The following is a 16,603-nucleotide window of genomic DNA, read 5'->3' as shown; positions in this document are numbered from 1 at the left end:
GAGTGTTTCTGTACTTCATAATTCTGAGCGATCCTTATACAAGGGTATAATTGATCGAACAGAAAACCTCAAAATAGTGCAATGATACCTATATACCATAAGATACATACTCGATCTCAAGCACGACATTTTAATCATTTGAATGTTCAGAAAAAAATAGTATTTGTCGCGCAGTTGATTTTGTTGTACGGAAATGTATCTATTTTAAAAAACAGGGGAGATTTACTCACTTGCAAGGTTCGAGCTTCTTTTCACAATCTCTGCCGTCGAAAAGACATTGAGCGTTATTACAAACTTCGTCGCATACTCCGTTCATGAATACATCCCAGCAGTTGATTGGGGCAGTACAGTTTCTCCATGGATTAATACCCAAGGAGCAGTCATTGCCGTCGAAGTTACAAGCGTATCTGTTGCATTCCTCATCGCAGTGGTGGTTGCCGGACTTTTCGTCACAGCGATTGTCGATGCACTTCTTCCTCTCGCGTTCTAGGTCGAGGTCATACGGTGAAAGGGTTTTCAATATGCCATTAGAGTTTTGTCTTCCAAAAAGTCCACCTCTATAACTCGGATCATAGATTTCGCAGTTCTTCCCGGTCCATTTCGGCGGACAATAGCACGCATAATCACCCATCAAATTTTCGCATATCGCTTCACGTTGTTGACACGGATTACTCGCACACTCGTCTTTCGTGTCGATCTCGCAATGAGTTCCTGTCGTACCAGGGGGGCAGTGGCATCTATATCCTATATCGCTTTCAGCGATTCTACAACTCCCACCATTTAGGCATGGTTCGGAATCGCAGTATGATCCAGAAAATTCGCAATTTTTGCCGAAATAACCAACCGTACAGAGGCAACTGTGACCCGCTTGTCTGGCGGTGCACACACCTCCGTTTTGGCACGGCGAACTATCGCAGAAGTTGACTTTGACCTCGCAATGTCGTCCCATGTATCCCGGTTTACAATTACAGTGGTAATTGTTCACCAACTGGACGCAGTCTTGGGTTCCCGTACTAGCGCATGGATTCGATAGGCATTCGTTGATGTCGCCTTCGCATCTAGGTCCGACAAAGCCAGGCGGACAGCGGCACTCGAAACCTCCGACCTTGTCAGTGCATGTACCATTGTTGTGACACGCACCGATGACGCAATCATCGACGTTGATTTCGCAGAGGATTCCTAAAGTTCCGGGAGGGCACGAGCAGCTAAAGTTGTTGATCAAATCATGGCAGGTTCCCCCGTTCTGGCAGGGGTTCGGATCACAATCGTCGACATTAAGCTCGCAGTTCTGTCCTTGAAAGCCTGCTTTGCAACGACACTGATATGAACCTACAAGGTCCTTGCATGTGGCACCGTTCTGGCAAGGTGCCGATTCGCATTCGTCGATTTCCTCCTGGCAATATGAGCCTGTGTAACCATCTGTACAGTGACATCGATGACTGTTTCCAATATCCTCGCAGGTTCCGTTGTTGCAAAGATTCTTCTCCGGCACCCCTTTTCTTACCGCTGCATCCTTGCAAGAAACCATTTCCACGTCGCAAACCTTTCCAGTCCAACCGGGCGAACAGTTGCAGTGATACTTGTTTTTCCGTTGAACACATGTTGCTTGATTTTCACAAGGGCTATCGGCACACCAGTCAACAAATTTATCGCATCGATCTCCGGTGTACCCATACGGACAGTGGCAGGTGTAATACTGTACATGGTCATGACAAGTAGCTCCATTCAGACAGGGCGAACTGTCGCATTCGTTGATTCTGTACTGGCAATTGGTGCCGGTGTACCCTGGCTGACATACACAGGTATAATTGTTTATACCGTCGATACATTTGCCACCGTTCATGCAACTACTGTCCGTACAGTCTTCGTCATTAGTTTGGCAGTTTATACCGGAGAAGCCCAGCTTGCATTGACAGGTGTAGGAATTCACGTACTCCTTACAAATTGCACCATTTTGACAGGGTGCCGAAACACATTCGTCAATGTCTATTTCGCAATGTTTACCGTTGAATCCATCTACGCATAAGCAGGTGTAATCGCCGATCCCGTCCAAACATGTGCCTCCGTTTTGGCAGGGGTCTGTAAACAGGACAAATCGTGAATTCAAGTATTTTCGTCGGTCGGAAACCATCGTTGGTCGGTGAAGATTGTTGCCCGCAATATGTACTTACAAGAAGCGCAATCGTCGGTGTTGATGATGCAATCCCTGCCCTCGTAGCCCTTGGCACAAACGCAGTGGTAAGATCCGTTCGTGTTTCTGCAGGTTGCGCCGTTTCTGCATGGTGACGTTATCACGCATTCGTCCACGTCCTCGTCGCAGAGTCGGCCGGTGTATCCCACGGTGCAGGTGCACGCAAAGTCCAAGAAATTCGACGAAGGGGAGCATTTTGCTCCGTGAAGACATCTGAAATGATAACAACTCGGTTAAATCGGCTTACAAAATCGAGAGAATCTATCTGTCCCTAGACAACATGGACCATGTTTTCTCACCTGTTCGGAGAGCATGGATCGAGTTTGTCTTCGCAGTTTCTTCCGGTGTGGGGCAATTCGCAAACGCATTTGTAATCATTAACCAGGTCGATGCAAGATCCACCATTCTGACAGGGGTTGTTGGCGCAATCGTCGACGTTGGTTTCACAGTTTGTACCGGTGTATCCAGCGAGACACTGGCAGCTATAGCCGTTCAAATGATCGTTGCATATTCCTCCGTGTTGGCACGGATTCGATCCACATTCGTCGATGTCCGCCTCGCATCTCTTGCCTCCGTACCCAGGGAGACAGTGGCAGATGAATTGATTGACACCGTCCTCGCAGGTCCCACCGTGGATGCAAGGATTGCTCGCGCACTCGTCAACGTCGCTAAGACATCTCGCGTCGTAATAACCACGCGGACATTCGCATCTGAATCCGTTGATCAAATCGATACAACGACCCCCATTTGCACAGGGATTGCTGGCGCATTCGTTGATGTCCGTTTCACAGTGCTGTCCGGTAAAACCAGGAATACATTCGCAGGTGTACCTGAAAGACATAGAACATCGAGAACTCAATAAATCTGGAATATTTTGCGAGGCAAGCATGATTTATCAGTTCATGCTCAAAAACGACAAAAATGACAAAAATCTAACACAGTATATGAATTATTTTCAAATACGACGAATCGTTTACGGTGAAAAATTTCAAAATTACTTTGTAACGAGTGCCAAAAAATTACAGAAACATAGGACAAACGTAGGATTTGCGTAATGCAGCAAGGTGTGGTCACACTTAGTTAAGACTGTATAAAAACAAACACACGCGCACACAAATATCTGATTTTTTCAATTTCTGCATTCTCATTATGCGGAGCGAAAATGTGTACATACCACTTGAGACCCGGCATCCGATTACTTCGCGACATCGTTTGAAAATTGAATGAAAGATACGTTGCAATTAGTTTACTATAGGATATCGACACAACGAAAAGAAATATCATCCGGATCGGAGTCTATTTTATGGAATACGTGGATATGTCAAGCTAGATTTGCTCACCTGTTTATACCATCCTTGCACTGTGCTTCGTTTCTACACGGATTGCTGTAGCACTCGTTGACGTTGACCTCGCAATTAGTTCCCGACGTGCCTGGTCTACAAATGCATTGATACCCGTTGATGCGGTCTTCGCAACGACCTCCAAATTGACAAGGGCTGCTCTCGCACTCGTCGATTTGAATTTCGCACAAATTCCCAGTGAATCCCGGAAAGCAGTTGCAGCTGAATGAGTTTTCACCGTCAATGCATGTCCCACTGTGACAGGGATTCGACTGGCAATCGTTGATGTTTGTTTCACAGGAAGCCCCGGTGAATCCTGGCGGACATTCGCAGGTATATTTCGCTATGGAATCGTGACAAATTCCACCGTTGCGACAAGGAGAAGAAGCGCAGTCATCGATATTTATTTGACATCGACTACCGGCAAAACCATCCGCGCAGTTGCACTTGAACGAGTTTATCAGGTCGTTGCAGATCCCATTATTCAAGCATGGATTCGCCGCGCATTCGTCGATATCGATCTCGCACTGGGTTCCGGTAAATCCTGAAAAATATAACGTAACGATTCATCAATAAAGCGTATTGCGCTCGATGATTATCACCGGATACATGGAAATGTATAAAATTTGAACAGGGGTTGATCTCTGAAAAAAACTTAAACCTACCGAGGATACCTGACGCAATCGTTTGGTTCAAATAATTACATCTGTTGTAAGATTACCAGCCTCAGCTGTCTAGAGGTAGTAAGTTTCCCACCAAAATTGTTATAATCAGAACAAGAGATGGTGCACGTTTTAATGCACGTCTTTCGAAATCTCGTATGATCGCCGTCGATCGAGTTATCAGAAAATTTCAAAGTAGCTAGCGCCGTAAACTGAATCATTGAAATTCGTCAATTGGGCGTGTAAAATATCATACTGTGTAACTTTGAAATCACCCCATACTATAGCATATTGACGTGTGCAGGATTGTGCGATAACAAGTCCGATTTGCCGTCCAGCAAGATGCCAAGGTGGAGTAGTCATTTGCTACTTCATATCCCGTGAGCTGATTACGCTTATTCTCTAGTTCTATTTAATTAGAAATACGTGGATTCGTAGAGGCGCAGCGGAGACACGATCTCAACGATATTTTTCCTTCACGCTTCGCCTGTCCTGCACATGCACATGGTCAATTCGTGTTTGCATTTAACTGACCGGAATTTAATACATGAATGCGCAATGAATCTATAATTATACTCGTATAACTGTGTATGTTATGTGCAGGTTATATACACGTTCGCGAGTATGATGCATAGTGGAATGAGGTACCGACATTGATTGAACGTGGATCGACGCGAATAAAAGAATCGTTGTGCTGAGTTCTAACGAATTGCATAGAACTACATAAGATCAAAAACAAACGCATGGTATACTTATGCAGCTATCGACGCAGCTACGAATCGAATTGATTCGTAGGTATGCCGAAAATAAAAATAAACCTCATGTGTAAAAAAATGTCTCACCATGGATATAGTTCGATGACATTCGAATTTTTACGTATTATATTAATATTGTAACCAGCATTCATTCTATTCTAGAAAAACTTGTTCGCTCATTAAAATTTCAGGTTGATTGTACGAATCATTTTCTCACATGTATATTATACAACTACCTATGCAACATGATAAATGCATCAGCGGTAACGGAGGATAACAGATTTGCTTCCGTGAAAGTTGTTATTTCGCCGTCGCGTTGTTTTTTTTTTTTTTTTACTTTTCTTTTCGTTCTTTTTCTCTTCATTTTGTTTCTTCACCTATGTATATAAATCGAAGGTTCTCTGATTATATAGCAGCAACAAATCAAGGGAGACAGATCACGTCGTGATTTCCGAGCTTACAATTAGTAGACGTTTTTCAGATGTAGGTATACACAGCAAATGCAACTAACAATAAGGTGCAAAAAATAACAGGAAATCAGCGGACTGCGAGTGACTCATTGACGAGGGATCCGTTCGTTTTGTGTGGTATTCATTAATTTTCAAGTTTTCAATTAATACAAATGATCAGCATAATTATCGGTCATCAGGCGATTGACCTGCGACCTCCGATGCCCTGTAACGCCCGAACGCAACGTTTCCGGTCATGGGTTGCCTATCTCAGATTACTTGTTTCAGTGCACTTTATCAACTCCTCGAGTTTGATACAATTATTTATTAACATCTTGGAAAGGTACGACAGATATGTACATGCGACTACAGTCGGGATCTAATTTGCAAGAAGCCTCGGTTTATCGCGTGCAGTTTCGCAAGAGCGGAGCAGTTCGCGGTCCTGATCCATGGAGACACGGAGAATGGCAAAAGGGGAACGGCGAATGTATCTATAAAATATACGTGTGTCTACATACAGTGAGATTCGCAACGAAGGTAGATCTGGGCGTGGTACCCGGTTACAAGCGGTACGTCGCCGTCGCGGTTACGAGGACGGCTATACCGCCACTCTCCACCGCCGATGTTGCCCGTTTGTTAAAAATACCGCACGCTACGTTGAATTTCATTACGAATCTTTTGGACGAAACCAAATTCGAATCAGATTTGCTTGCGATCAAATTTTCATTTCTCTCAGGCGCATCGGTATTGTATCGCATTGTTCACATCTCAACCTTGGATACGAATTATTTCACATTGATTTTCACGGGGAGAACTGAGGTAGCTCGAGGTAGTCGGGGCGGGGTGGCCGGTTTGTCGTTCATTTCTTTGAACAGCCCACAGCAGGTTTTGACAATCTGACCCAAATGCGATTGGCGAAGCACGACGATTCGATCGACGGTCAAGACTCGGCTGGCGATTTAACGACTCGTCTGATAAAAATAATACCAATGAATACCCACTACTTGTATGCTTCGTTTTCTGAACGATTAATTTGTTCGCAGAATCACCTACGCGTACTATTTGGCGCAATGAAATTCTTAGATTTAACTATGATCTTAGAAAAATAGCGATAGTTTTTCACATGACCCATAGTCGCATCGCCACGCTGATGAAAAGATATATGAAACGAGACACGCCCCCCCATCGAGGACTGACATACAAAAAGGTGCAATTCATTATCGGTTCACAATTATTCTTCGGACGGAAGAGCGGTATTTAGTAGCATGTATACAATATATACTATATACGTATATATGAGATGAGGAATTGATCTCCGGTGCGAAGATATTTCAAGTGATATTCCGATGATGAATCATACGCGGGGACTACGGGATGAGAAGCGAGTGGTTAAAAGATACGGGATTCACATATGGTATTAAATGGACACCGCACTCCCACGATTCAGGTTTTATATTCACAAGCCGAGACACCCCTCCTCAACATGTTGGGATAATTGTAATCTACGACTCTCCATTTTTTGTTCATCTCGATTCCACTGCACTGCAGCGTATGAAACGTTAATAAACCGCGTCCGATGCAGAAGAAATGTAGGTGCAGCGGCTAAAGGATCATTCGGATCGTAAGTATAAAGATCTATACAGGGTGTTAATAAATAACTGTGCCAAACTCAAGGGGGAGATAAAGTGTGCACCGAAACAAGTGATCTGAGACGAGCAACCCATGTTCGGAAACATGGCGTTCAGGCGTTACAGGGCATCGAAGGTCGTAGGTAAGAAAGAGCATAGTCGAAGAATCAGAGGGAAACAGAGGTGCACACTACGCCCCGCAGGATCGAGTGAACTTGTGGAAAGCCCAGTTAAATTAGTCGAAAGTTAAAGAATTGCGAAATCGTGTATCTTCGTCACGGCGGTACGTAGATGTACATTACGCCCATTACGGTATGTGTGCGATGCAGGTAGCCCGTGTTCGCATTATACAGAATCTGCGTTCGACATTCGTCGTTAACGAACTCTAACTGACAGATATATATCCGAACGGGTAGTAGAATCGTGGTAGTGGTCGTGGTCTACCTACCTACCATTCACGGACATCGAATTCCCTAAAGCCCGGTTTGTTTTTTCCATTTTTCGAAGCGAGTAAGTGAGTCAAGTTTTTTGCGATCCACGCTAGCTGTTGCGAGAGCAATATAAAAAGGCTGATGTTGTAAATTCTTCTTCTTTGCGTGCGGGAATCTTTTAGCTGCGATATCGTAGTCCCGATAAGCACCGCAAATTATTGTAGCACATTCAGTACGGTCCGCACCTGCTTGGATCCTTCTGTCGTGACTTTCGGAACAAAATGATCCTTAGAAAGTTCTCCAAGATTTTCAAACCAAGGATGTGATTACCCAAAATTCATGATTTACGTCCAATCACAAAACGGTCGATCCAAAGTGATGATTCCAAAATGAAGAGCATACCAACAAAATTAAGAGAACACCGGACGTCCGGTTTGCTTCCGTACAAGATCTACGAGAATGCTTAGGACCAATATATACGGCGTCAGGGTATCACGTGACTCGAAAATCACGTAGACTGAATCCTGGCTATCTTAATTCACGTTCTAATCCTAATCCACCGTATTGTTAATCATTATATCTATGGCTAATAACGTTATATCGCTTGTAATATTCGTTGATGAGTCGGAATAGGCTAGATGATAATTCGGGGGCGGTTGAGTTGATGTGGTTGGCGGGGATTCCTTTGAGGTTTTGTAGAAACCTTGGTGCGCGAGAGTGATGGTTATACGCGCAAGGAGCGGGTAAATCGAGCGTTGACTGTTGATTGAATCTTGTAGCGGTATATCCGCATGGTGTCTGCGTTCGTCCATCCGCTCTTGCTAAGTGAGTTGTAGGGGAGCATGTACAACCTAACAGATTGGAACCTTGATCTCATCCAGTATACAAGCCCAACGAACAAACGTATACGCGCCAACAAAAAAAGAAAAAAAACAAAAACAAAAAAAATGAAGAAGAAAACTCGATAGATTGAACACGTTCCAACGAAAAAAAACAAAAAACATAAAACCATTCCCTACGTAATATACTCTAGTAACTCGTACCGTTCCTCCTAGTTTGTCGAACGAACAACGTGTTTGTATTCTGTTACTCTGATTTCTCATTCAAGTATTTCTCATAATTATAATCTTAATCGATAAGGAAAACCACGAATTGCACGCAGATGCGATTCATTATCCAAAAAGAACGAAAACGTTGGGGAAATATACATAATCAACGTACAGTATAACGCATATGTACGTGTGTCACAAAACAATGGTGTCTTTGATAAAAGTAAAGTACCGATAGATCGTCCATACCGCCAGGAATGTCACGATGGTAAATGGGATGAAAAACAAAAACGAAGAAACCATATAAATAAAATCGCAAACAATTTCAAAAGGATAAGATAGAGAAGTGAAAAATCGGCATAGTCGTGATGGCTCACGACTAATGCACATAAGCGTATATAAATGCAAGTACAGCTTCGATCGCGACTGTTGCATATTACGCCGCTCGTTGCTGCCTGTAACGCTTTTAGTAAGAGAAGAGTATAGATAGATAGCGTATCAGGATCTGGACGGTAGCGACTCGGAGCTGCGGCACGAAGACGCCGTATACAAGAAGAAATCTGGGTGTGGCTGAGAGCCTTCGAGTTTTGCAGTCGCGTAATCGTCGCGTGTTGAGAGATGTTTGTATATATATAGGCATACGAAATATACGTAGATAATTAAGCTCTCTATACGATACAAATCCGTGGCACCCGCGCATCGTACGTACGTATATAATATAATTATATATGCACGTATATAAAAGGTAACGCGCGTACGTATATATACTTGCGGCAAATAAATAGTGCCAAGTTAATTAATTGATGTCTGTTCGATAAGATATCGTACGTACAACGCATACTTGGTACTTCGAATTACATACCGACTAAAAATCGAACTTTCCCACTGAAATATCGAATGCATCAAAGGATCAAAGGATCTGTATATAGTATACGTATGAATACGTAAACGTAATGTACATACGTATATGTAAAACTAAAAATCGTTTCGCAGCGCGTGGGATTTCACAGCTGTGGTTTTAAATACCGGGTATTATGTTGTATTATTATTGCAAAATTTTTGCGATAATTTCAATAATAATATTAATGATAATAATGTCCCATCGTAGCCGAAGACGGTGATGGTGGAGCCACGCCCTAAACAATTACCTATCTCAGGAGTCGTCGCGGTGATAAATCTCGTAAGTATATATTTATGTATACGAAGTAGGTATTATATACGTATACAAGTATATAACATAGTGTGTGTAAAACGTGCTGCACCGCGGTGCAGCAACAAACCAGCTGCTGTCGAAGCGATAAGAGAAATCGGTTCGAAAATGGCAAGCTATGCTCGTAACCGAGGATATAGTTCTTGTAACTTTCCTCGATTTCGAACTCCTATCATAACAACAACCGCAACAATGTTAACGATAATAACAAGAATAATAATAACAATGGTCTAATTATATTTGTATTAATTTTATACGTAGTTACATCAAAGGCGCGAGATCCTGACCCTCTGCCACCTCGTAGAAACAGATAACAGTCACCGCCGTTTTTATTTATAAGATTCCTCTTTCAAGATTAATTACCTACACGGTTGCAAATCGTACGTGTGCACGTATTACATCTAAATGTCCACACGTATAACGTTAACTCAAGTGGACCATCCCTTCTCTCAAATTTTATTCCCAGTGGTCAAAGAAGACCGTACGTGTACGTTAGGAGGCGCGCATACATTCGCGTGCGCCGCGATACGAACGCTGTGAAGGTGTGGTCGTTGGACCGAAGGAAAGAAGAGAAAAAGACAAGAAGATAGAATAAAAAATAAAATGAAAAAACGGAGAAAGAGAGAGATCGGCCTCTGCACTCGCATTCGCCGTTGTAACCTCCATTCGCTCCGGGCGTGCCGTGCCTTACTTCGCCCTCGCCAGGACCACAGAGCGCTCCTTCTTCTTCTTCTTCTTCTTCTTCTTCGTAGCGTAACGGTCCGGCTTTTCTAATACTTACAAGCGAGTCTCGCCTGGTATCCTTCGGATTTTACATTACATATACGTACGGCGATAGCCGATGCCATATTTCTAGAGCCCACTGTGAGGAGGTGGTCGCCCGACAAAAACCTCCTGCGAATGTAGGAGCGTCCAACTTAATTCCGATGGATGGTCCACGATTGATAGAGTGCGGAAAGATTGACCCCGCGCAATTGGATCGTCGATATCGTGTCGCAAACTATAATATCCGCAATATCGCACCGGGACTTCCATGCTAACTGTGCATCACCTCGTGACAGCCTCGGTGCAGATCTAGCAATCAATTTACATTCGATCGTTACGACTATCTGGATGAACTATAATACACGTTGAATTACTTCTAATTAGTCGTACATTTATATTTATTTTCCATTCTCTCGGACCACTTCCGATATACGGTAATCTTTGAATCTCATCTTTACGGGAATCAATTTTGACAGGAACGTGATCTTTGGTATATTACACAGATGTGGTACAAAGATTCTTGCAGTTGGGAGCAAAGAGGCGAACTCTGCGCGCGTTGTGTCATATGTGTATGTACTACCTATAGGTACACCGACCGTGTTCATAAGTGAAATATGTAAACGCGACGCTATCTGATTTAGGTTCGCGCAAAATATCCCTAGTCGAATTTACAGCAGCGCCACAGCAGAGGTGTAGGGATCCGGCGCCGCTCGACTCGCATCGACCGGCCACGATCTGTCATGATCCACAGAGTGCTAACCTCACGAAACTGACACAGCCATTCAACGATGATTTAACGACAAACGAGACGCGTTAGCAGTCTGAAGCAGTTAGCAGTCAGAAGTTAGCATGCAATTATTATCCTTAATGCGTCTCGTTTATTGTCCTTTTCTTACAACACTCATTTCGAATGCATCAATGGCAAGTGTTTACTCTGTCATCGACGGAGATCATCCTATCCTATTTAATTCACCATATCATTTCTCTGACCAAAATAACAACATCGGTCGTGGTTTCTACGATATTATCGACAGATAGATTCTAATATTTTCGGTGAACACGCCGTGGATCATAACAGATCGTGGCCGGTCGATGCGAGTCGAGCGGCGCCGGATCCCCCCACCTCTGCTGTGGCGCTGCTGTAAATTCGACTAGGGATATTTCGCGAGAACCTAAATCAGATAGCGTCGTGTTTGCATATTTCACTTATGAACACGGTCGGTGTACGTACGTAGTTACATGGACACGAGGGCATCGTGAAAATGTACATTTGGTTAAGTAATACCACAGCTAATACACCGATGCAGTCTCAGCGTATCTTTCTGCGACCCTCCGAGTAAATAAACAAGTTAACCCCAAAGGTTATACCTGGACGGCCGGTGACCCCTTTGGTTGTAGGACCGTTCCAGCTGGATATACCTAATTGACGATTAGAGATACGCCTTCTACTCGGGCACACGTATGCACGTGAACAAGTCGAAGAACTGAACGGTACGCGGGTCGCGTGTATTCGCGATCTTTAATACCCTTCTGCAATAATTTTATAGTTCACCAACCACCGCGATGCGATCGCGGATCCCCCGCAAGTTGCGATTATAACTTCCCGCATCATTTTATACTTATATCGCGTGTCCCAACGTTTACGCCGCGGTGTGTCTGATTGCTTGACGTCGGGCGCCACCTTCCCCATAGCGCCACGTTCGTTCACGGACCTCGGTTTGACTGATTCACCGACATAGCGTGTAAGCCTGGCGCTCGATGGCAGGCAACCGGACATACTGCGCTATAAACGCTGGGGACACACGGTATATACCAGATATAATGACTACATAACTGTCTCGAAGGAAAAAATTTATAACGTAAAAATTCGGTCATCCCCGACCTGCGGTGATACATAGTTTATATAAATTGTTTGTCGTAAATTTATTTATCGATTCCTGTACAACGATGTATCCGCAGTGCCTGAATTCCGGCATATCATCTGGATGTGTTTTTTCTCGGATATTTTTCGAATGTTTATTCGCATATGATGTGGAGAGCTGTTATACGGAAGGGGCCTCGCCACTACGGGTGTGGGCATGTCCGAAGTGACCCTAGGCGCCCGGCGTTTCATTCCGAGTTACTGGTAGCTGCATGGCAGCAACAGCTGGACTGAATCTACGCGGTACCGCTAGCTGTTGGGTCGCGGTACATACCGTAGCCTACATACTGAACTTATTACATACGGAGCCGGTTAACTCTCCGGTAGTTTGATATAGAAAATAAATACAGCTGCACCTACTCCAGGATTATTTAATGGTCACGCGTATGCGGTGGACGATATGGTGTACCTACATCGTACACACACGTGTACTCGTGTGTATCCGGTGTGTATAGGTATTCGTAAGCGTGGTCCTGCAACGCCCGCTATACATAACGCCCTGCCAGAGGTCAAACGGCTTTTCCAACTTTCTGATTGGACGACACTGTACGGCACGGATGCGATTATGCGGTGATGATGGCGGTGATTGTGTACGGTTCCTCTTCCGCGGGTGTGCATGCACGATGGAATCGTAGAACGAACGCGCGGTAAATCGAACCTACGGATCGACAGACGAGGTGAAATTCTGACGCAGACCGCTACTTAATTGATCAATTTTTTAACCGCTGCAACGTAGACGAGTTATACGATAACGTCGGTTTATAACGTTGTTCGTCTACGAGGAATCGAAAAATTCGCCGGGGCTTCGATAACGATCTGATCGCAATTCATAGGTATGGTATACGTATAGGTATGCACAGCGACTGATTCGCCTGTGTGCATAAGTAGAAATGCTAGACATCACGAAAGGCGACAGTGAGCGTCTTTTCGAAGAGAATGTGAATGTGAATTACGGTTATCTCTCGATCAGCCGAGGGATTAGTTGAAATGAAATTTGCCATTCTACTTGCTGAGTTGAAAAACTAAAAACGTTCATGTTTATCGCAATTTGGCAATTATTTGCAAACTACATCGGTAATCCGTCTGATCCAGCGCCTATGCGTGTTCGACATTAATAATATAAATTAACGAGTGTTTTCGATACAACGTGCGCGGCCACGTCGATGCTCACGACGTCCCATTAGCGCTGTTGACCGACGCGGAGAATAATTGTCTTCCATTTTGGGAAATATAATTACAGGGTACTTTTTCCGAACCGGTGTTCCGTCGCTCAACTGTATAATATATGAAGTACGTATCGTTCGCCACTTATTGTAGTGCATACAATTACGAGTGCTCCGTGATCGATTTTAACCGCGTTGAAACAGTTATCGTCGTGAATGACGATCCTTTGCCGAATTAGTATCCCAACAATCGAGCGAATCTCCACGCTCATGTGCAGACTTGCATCTCTTTTCCAACACTGTAGCTGCGGCGGTTGGAAGGACGAAAAAAAAAGGACAGACAAAAAACGAAATGGAAAAGATTCTAATAGTTTCTCAGCGATGCGGATAGTATACGCGTAGAAGTCGTGTACAAATGGGAAGTTTCTGCGTTTTCGGGTATGTATTACGAGTAGTGTACGGGGGGTGGATAAAAAATGTCTACATAGGAAATGCAAAGAGCGAGTAAACTTGAACAGGTTGAAAGAGGGTTCAGGAAATCACGTAGCTGTGCACACGGCGTATCATGTGCGACCTGACCCTCAGATTCTACGTCGACAGCTATCCTGCGCGGCCGCCCGGTTGCCTTACCAAATCCAATCAAGTGCGGATTGGAATGCGGCGTGGCTAAGAGAGCGAGAGAGATGAAATTCGTTGTCTCTAACGGAGAGAAAGAGAAGGTATAAAAGATATATACAGAGAGACTGGACCGCTCGGAAAGTCTCATCCTATTTCTCATAACCTGACCGTTTCTAGGCTTGACGCCGTTGCGACTCCCGCTCGATGATGATGATGATCATCATCATGATCATGATGATGATGATGATGATGATGATGATGATGATGATGTTTCATGCCGACAGCGCGTAATCTCAGAGATTCAACTCCGCGGAACGACAAAAAAAAATTATGTGATAAAATCAGATAAAATAATATAATTAGAAACGGATATTTTACTCTTGTTCACATGTCTTTTTTTTATTCATTAGTTTTTTTTTTTTCGATTCATCAACTGCGACATTAAAAGAGTTATATTTCACTGTAAAATATTCATTTTTATTACACGGTATCATTGGTTCGACGAGTCAAATGCGTTAGTATGATATAACGAGGCGTAAATTACATTACAGATATATATATGCAGCGTTATTATTATCCAGGAAACTTAATTTTACGAATTATGTCAAAATCAAACGTAAATATCAGCGTTATACCCACATACATGTTGCGTGTCATTATGTGATAAGAATGAAAGAATTGACCAATTGTTACCTATTCATATACTATTTTTATAATAAATCGATATATTTGCCAATTTAGACCGGTGTTTTTTTTTGGGGTTTTTCGCCACCCCGTTACACGTTATGTACCTACGTAATAATGTGTTTGTGAGTATGTACGAATGGGTGTCTACCTATGATAACTCGTATACATATATATTACTCCCGAGTGGAGTTGACCTTATGGTAAAGAAGACGCCCCAGGTTCCAAGTACCGCTATGTACTTATAATAATCTCCCCGCGATAACGCGTTACTCGATAACCCTGCAAAATGGACGGTGTATACGTTTCATTAAAAAAACGTAAGAAAAACTTTCCCATAAAAATTATGGAAGGTTGGTAGAAAGGTGATTACAAATTGCCACTCTCCCTATACACTTTGTTATTTTTTTATCTTTAAACGAACGAAGACCACCCCGGCACTTCGACGCGACATCGATCTCGAGTAATTGAGCATGAGACATATCAAAATTTCAAAATTGATAAGATATACGTAAGCAACTGTTATAATTGTATGATACTTGTGAACTTATTTCGTCAGAAATTCTATGTTAATTCACGATCCCGCGCATCGTTGGTAATCGAAAGTTTGAAAACGTTGAAAAAAATCGGATGATGAAATATAAGATCGTTACAATTGCCGCGCTCCGTTTAGGCAACGACCGATCAATCACGCGGTTGGTGTCACGATCGTATGATCATCAATCTCGATAATTGAATCGATATCATTGCAGTTACATCGATTGTATCGGGTTGGCCAGCGGTAATTATCCGCAAAGGGTAATAAATCAGTTTAAATAGCTCTGCGCGCGGGAAGGTTTAACCCGCAGATAGAGATCCAAATATCAAAGTAAGAAATACTAAACGATCCGCCTGCAGCGCGCCGATCCTAGACACGCCGGACAGCACCCCCTACCTTCTCATGAGAACACCTGATACCGCCGTTCGTCCAACGGGGGTCATCGGTAACGAAAGGATGATCAATCGTTCGATCGATGATCGAACGAGCGACGTTAAACAATCGCACAAACTGCCACGTACTCCGTCAAACATAAATACGTACGTTCAGGATTGAAAAATATTCAACTATATACGCGTAACGTGTACATAATATATAATGGGCCTTCTTCGCGTTAATGGATAAAGCGAACGACGAATAATGAAAAAAGATACTGTTGGACAAACAAAGGATGAACATTGAGGACCGTGACGTCATTGTTCCGTGAAAGTCACAGTCGATGAACAGGAAGTAAACGATAAAAACTGATAGTTAAACAATAATTAGTAACGCCAGGGCCCGCACGAATTCGATCAAAAGGTCTTCTTGATCGACAACAGCTGTACTTCTTTAGGTGGTCGACTACTTTTGTATAGGTTGGCCGGTACGTACCCTTACCCGATGTAGCTACGGGTACTCTCACGATGACTCGAGGATATATTTATAAAACGGACAATGAACGTTTCTACAAAACTCGCGTCGTTAATTATCATCGATGATTTAATAATTCTCTCTTACTTTCGTACACATTCCGAGTACACGTGATTTAACCCAATCGCGATCAAAAAACGTTGTACACCGCGCGTCAATCAAGTCTCACAAAGACAGCGGTAGTAGAGAGGTTTTGTAGCCTGAAACTCTTCGCTCGAAATCTTTCTCTTTTTTGCCAAGTTATTCGTGTTTCAACCGTCGACTTTACTTTTCCGATCTATGCAGATTGA

At 43.3% G+C, this 16,603-nt stretch overlaps 1 protein-coding gene and 1 long non-coding RNA gene across 4 annotated transcripts in view; one reads left to right on the top strand and one right to left on the bottom strand.

Moving 5' to 3' along the window:
* LOC105684218 (neurogenic locus Notch protein) overlaps window positions 1–16,603 on the bottom strand; it is a 166,468-nt gene that overhangs the window by 5,743 nt on the left and 144,122 nt on the right. For all 3 annotated transcript variants that reach the window (XM_048650944.1, XM_012397407.3, XM_048650945.1), the window contains 4 exons: window positions 3,532–4,075; window positions 2,491–3,021; window positions 2,172–2,404; window positions 231–2,079 (listed from right to left, as the gene is read on the bottom strand). In XM_048650944.1, the coding sequence (XP_048506901.1) occupies window positions 231–2,079; window positions 2,172–2,404; window positions 2,491–3,021; window positions 3,532–4,075 (3,157 nt within the window). The remainder of the gene's footprint in view (window positions 1–230; window positions 2,080–2,171; window positions 2,405–2,490; window positions 3,022–3,531; window positions 4,076–16,603) is intronic.
* LOC125500003 lies at window positions 13,384–14,910 on the top strand. Its single transcript, XR_007277162.1, has 3 exons — window positions 13,384–14,002; window positions 14,083–14,283; window positions 14,360–14,910. It is a non-coding gene; the product is annotated as an uncharacterized LOC125500003 (long non-coding RNA).

The sequence above is a fragment of the Athalia rosae genome, chromosome 2 (assembly GCF_917208135.1).
Source record: "Athalia rosae chromosome 2, iyAthRosa1.1, whole genome shotgun sequence".
In the NCBI taxonomy this organism is placed as follows: Eukaryota; Metazoa; Arthropoda; class Insecta; order Hymenoptera; family Athaliidae; genus Athalia; species Athalia rosae.
The sequence above is the reverse complement of the archived record's forward strand: the minus strand, read 5'-3'. Positions and strand labels throughout refer to the sequence as shown.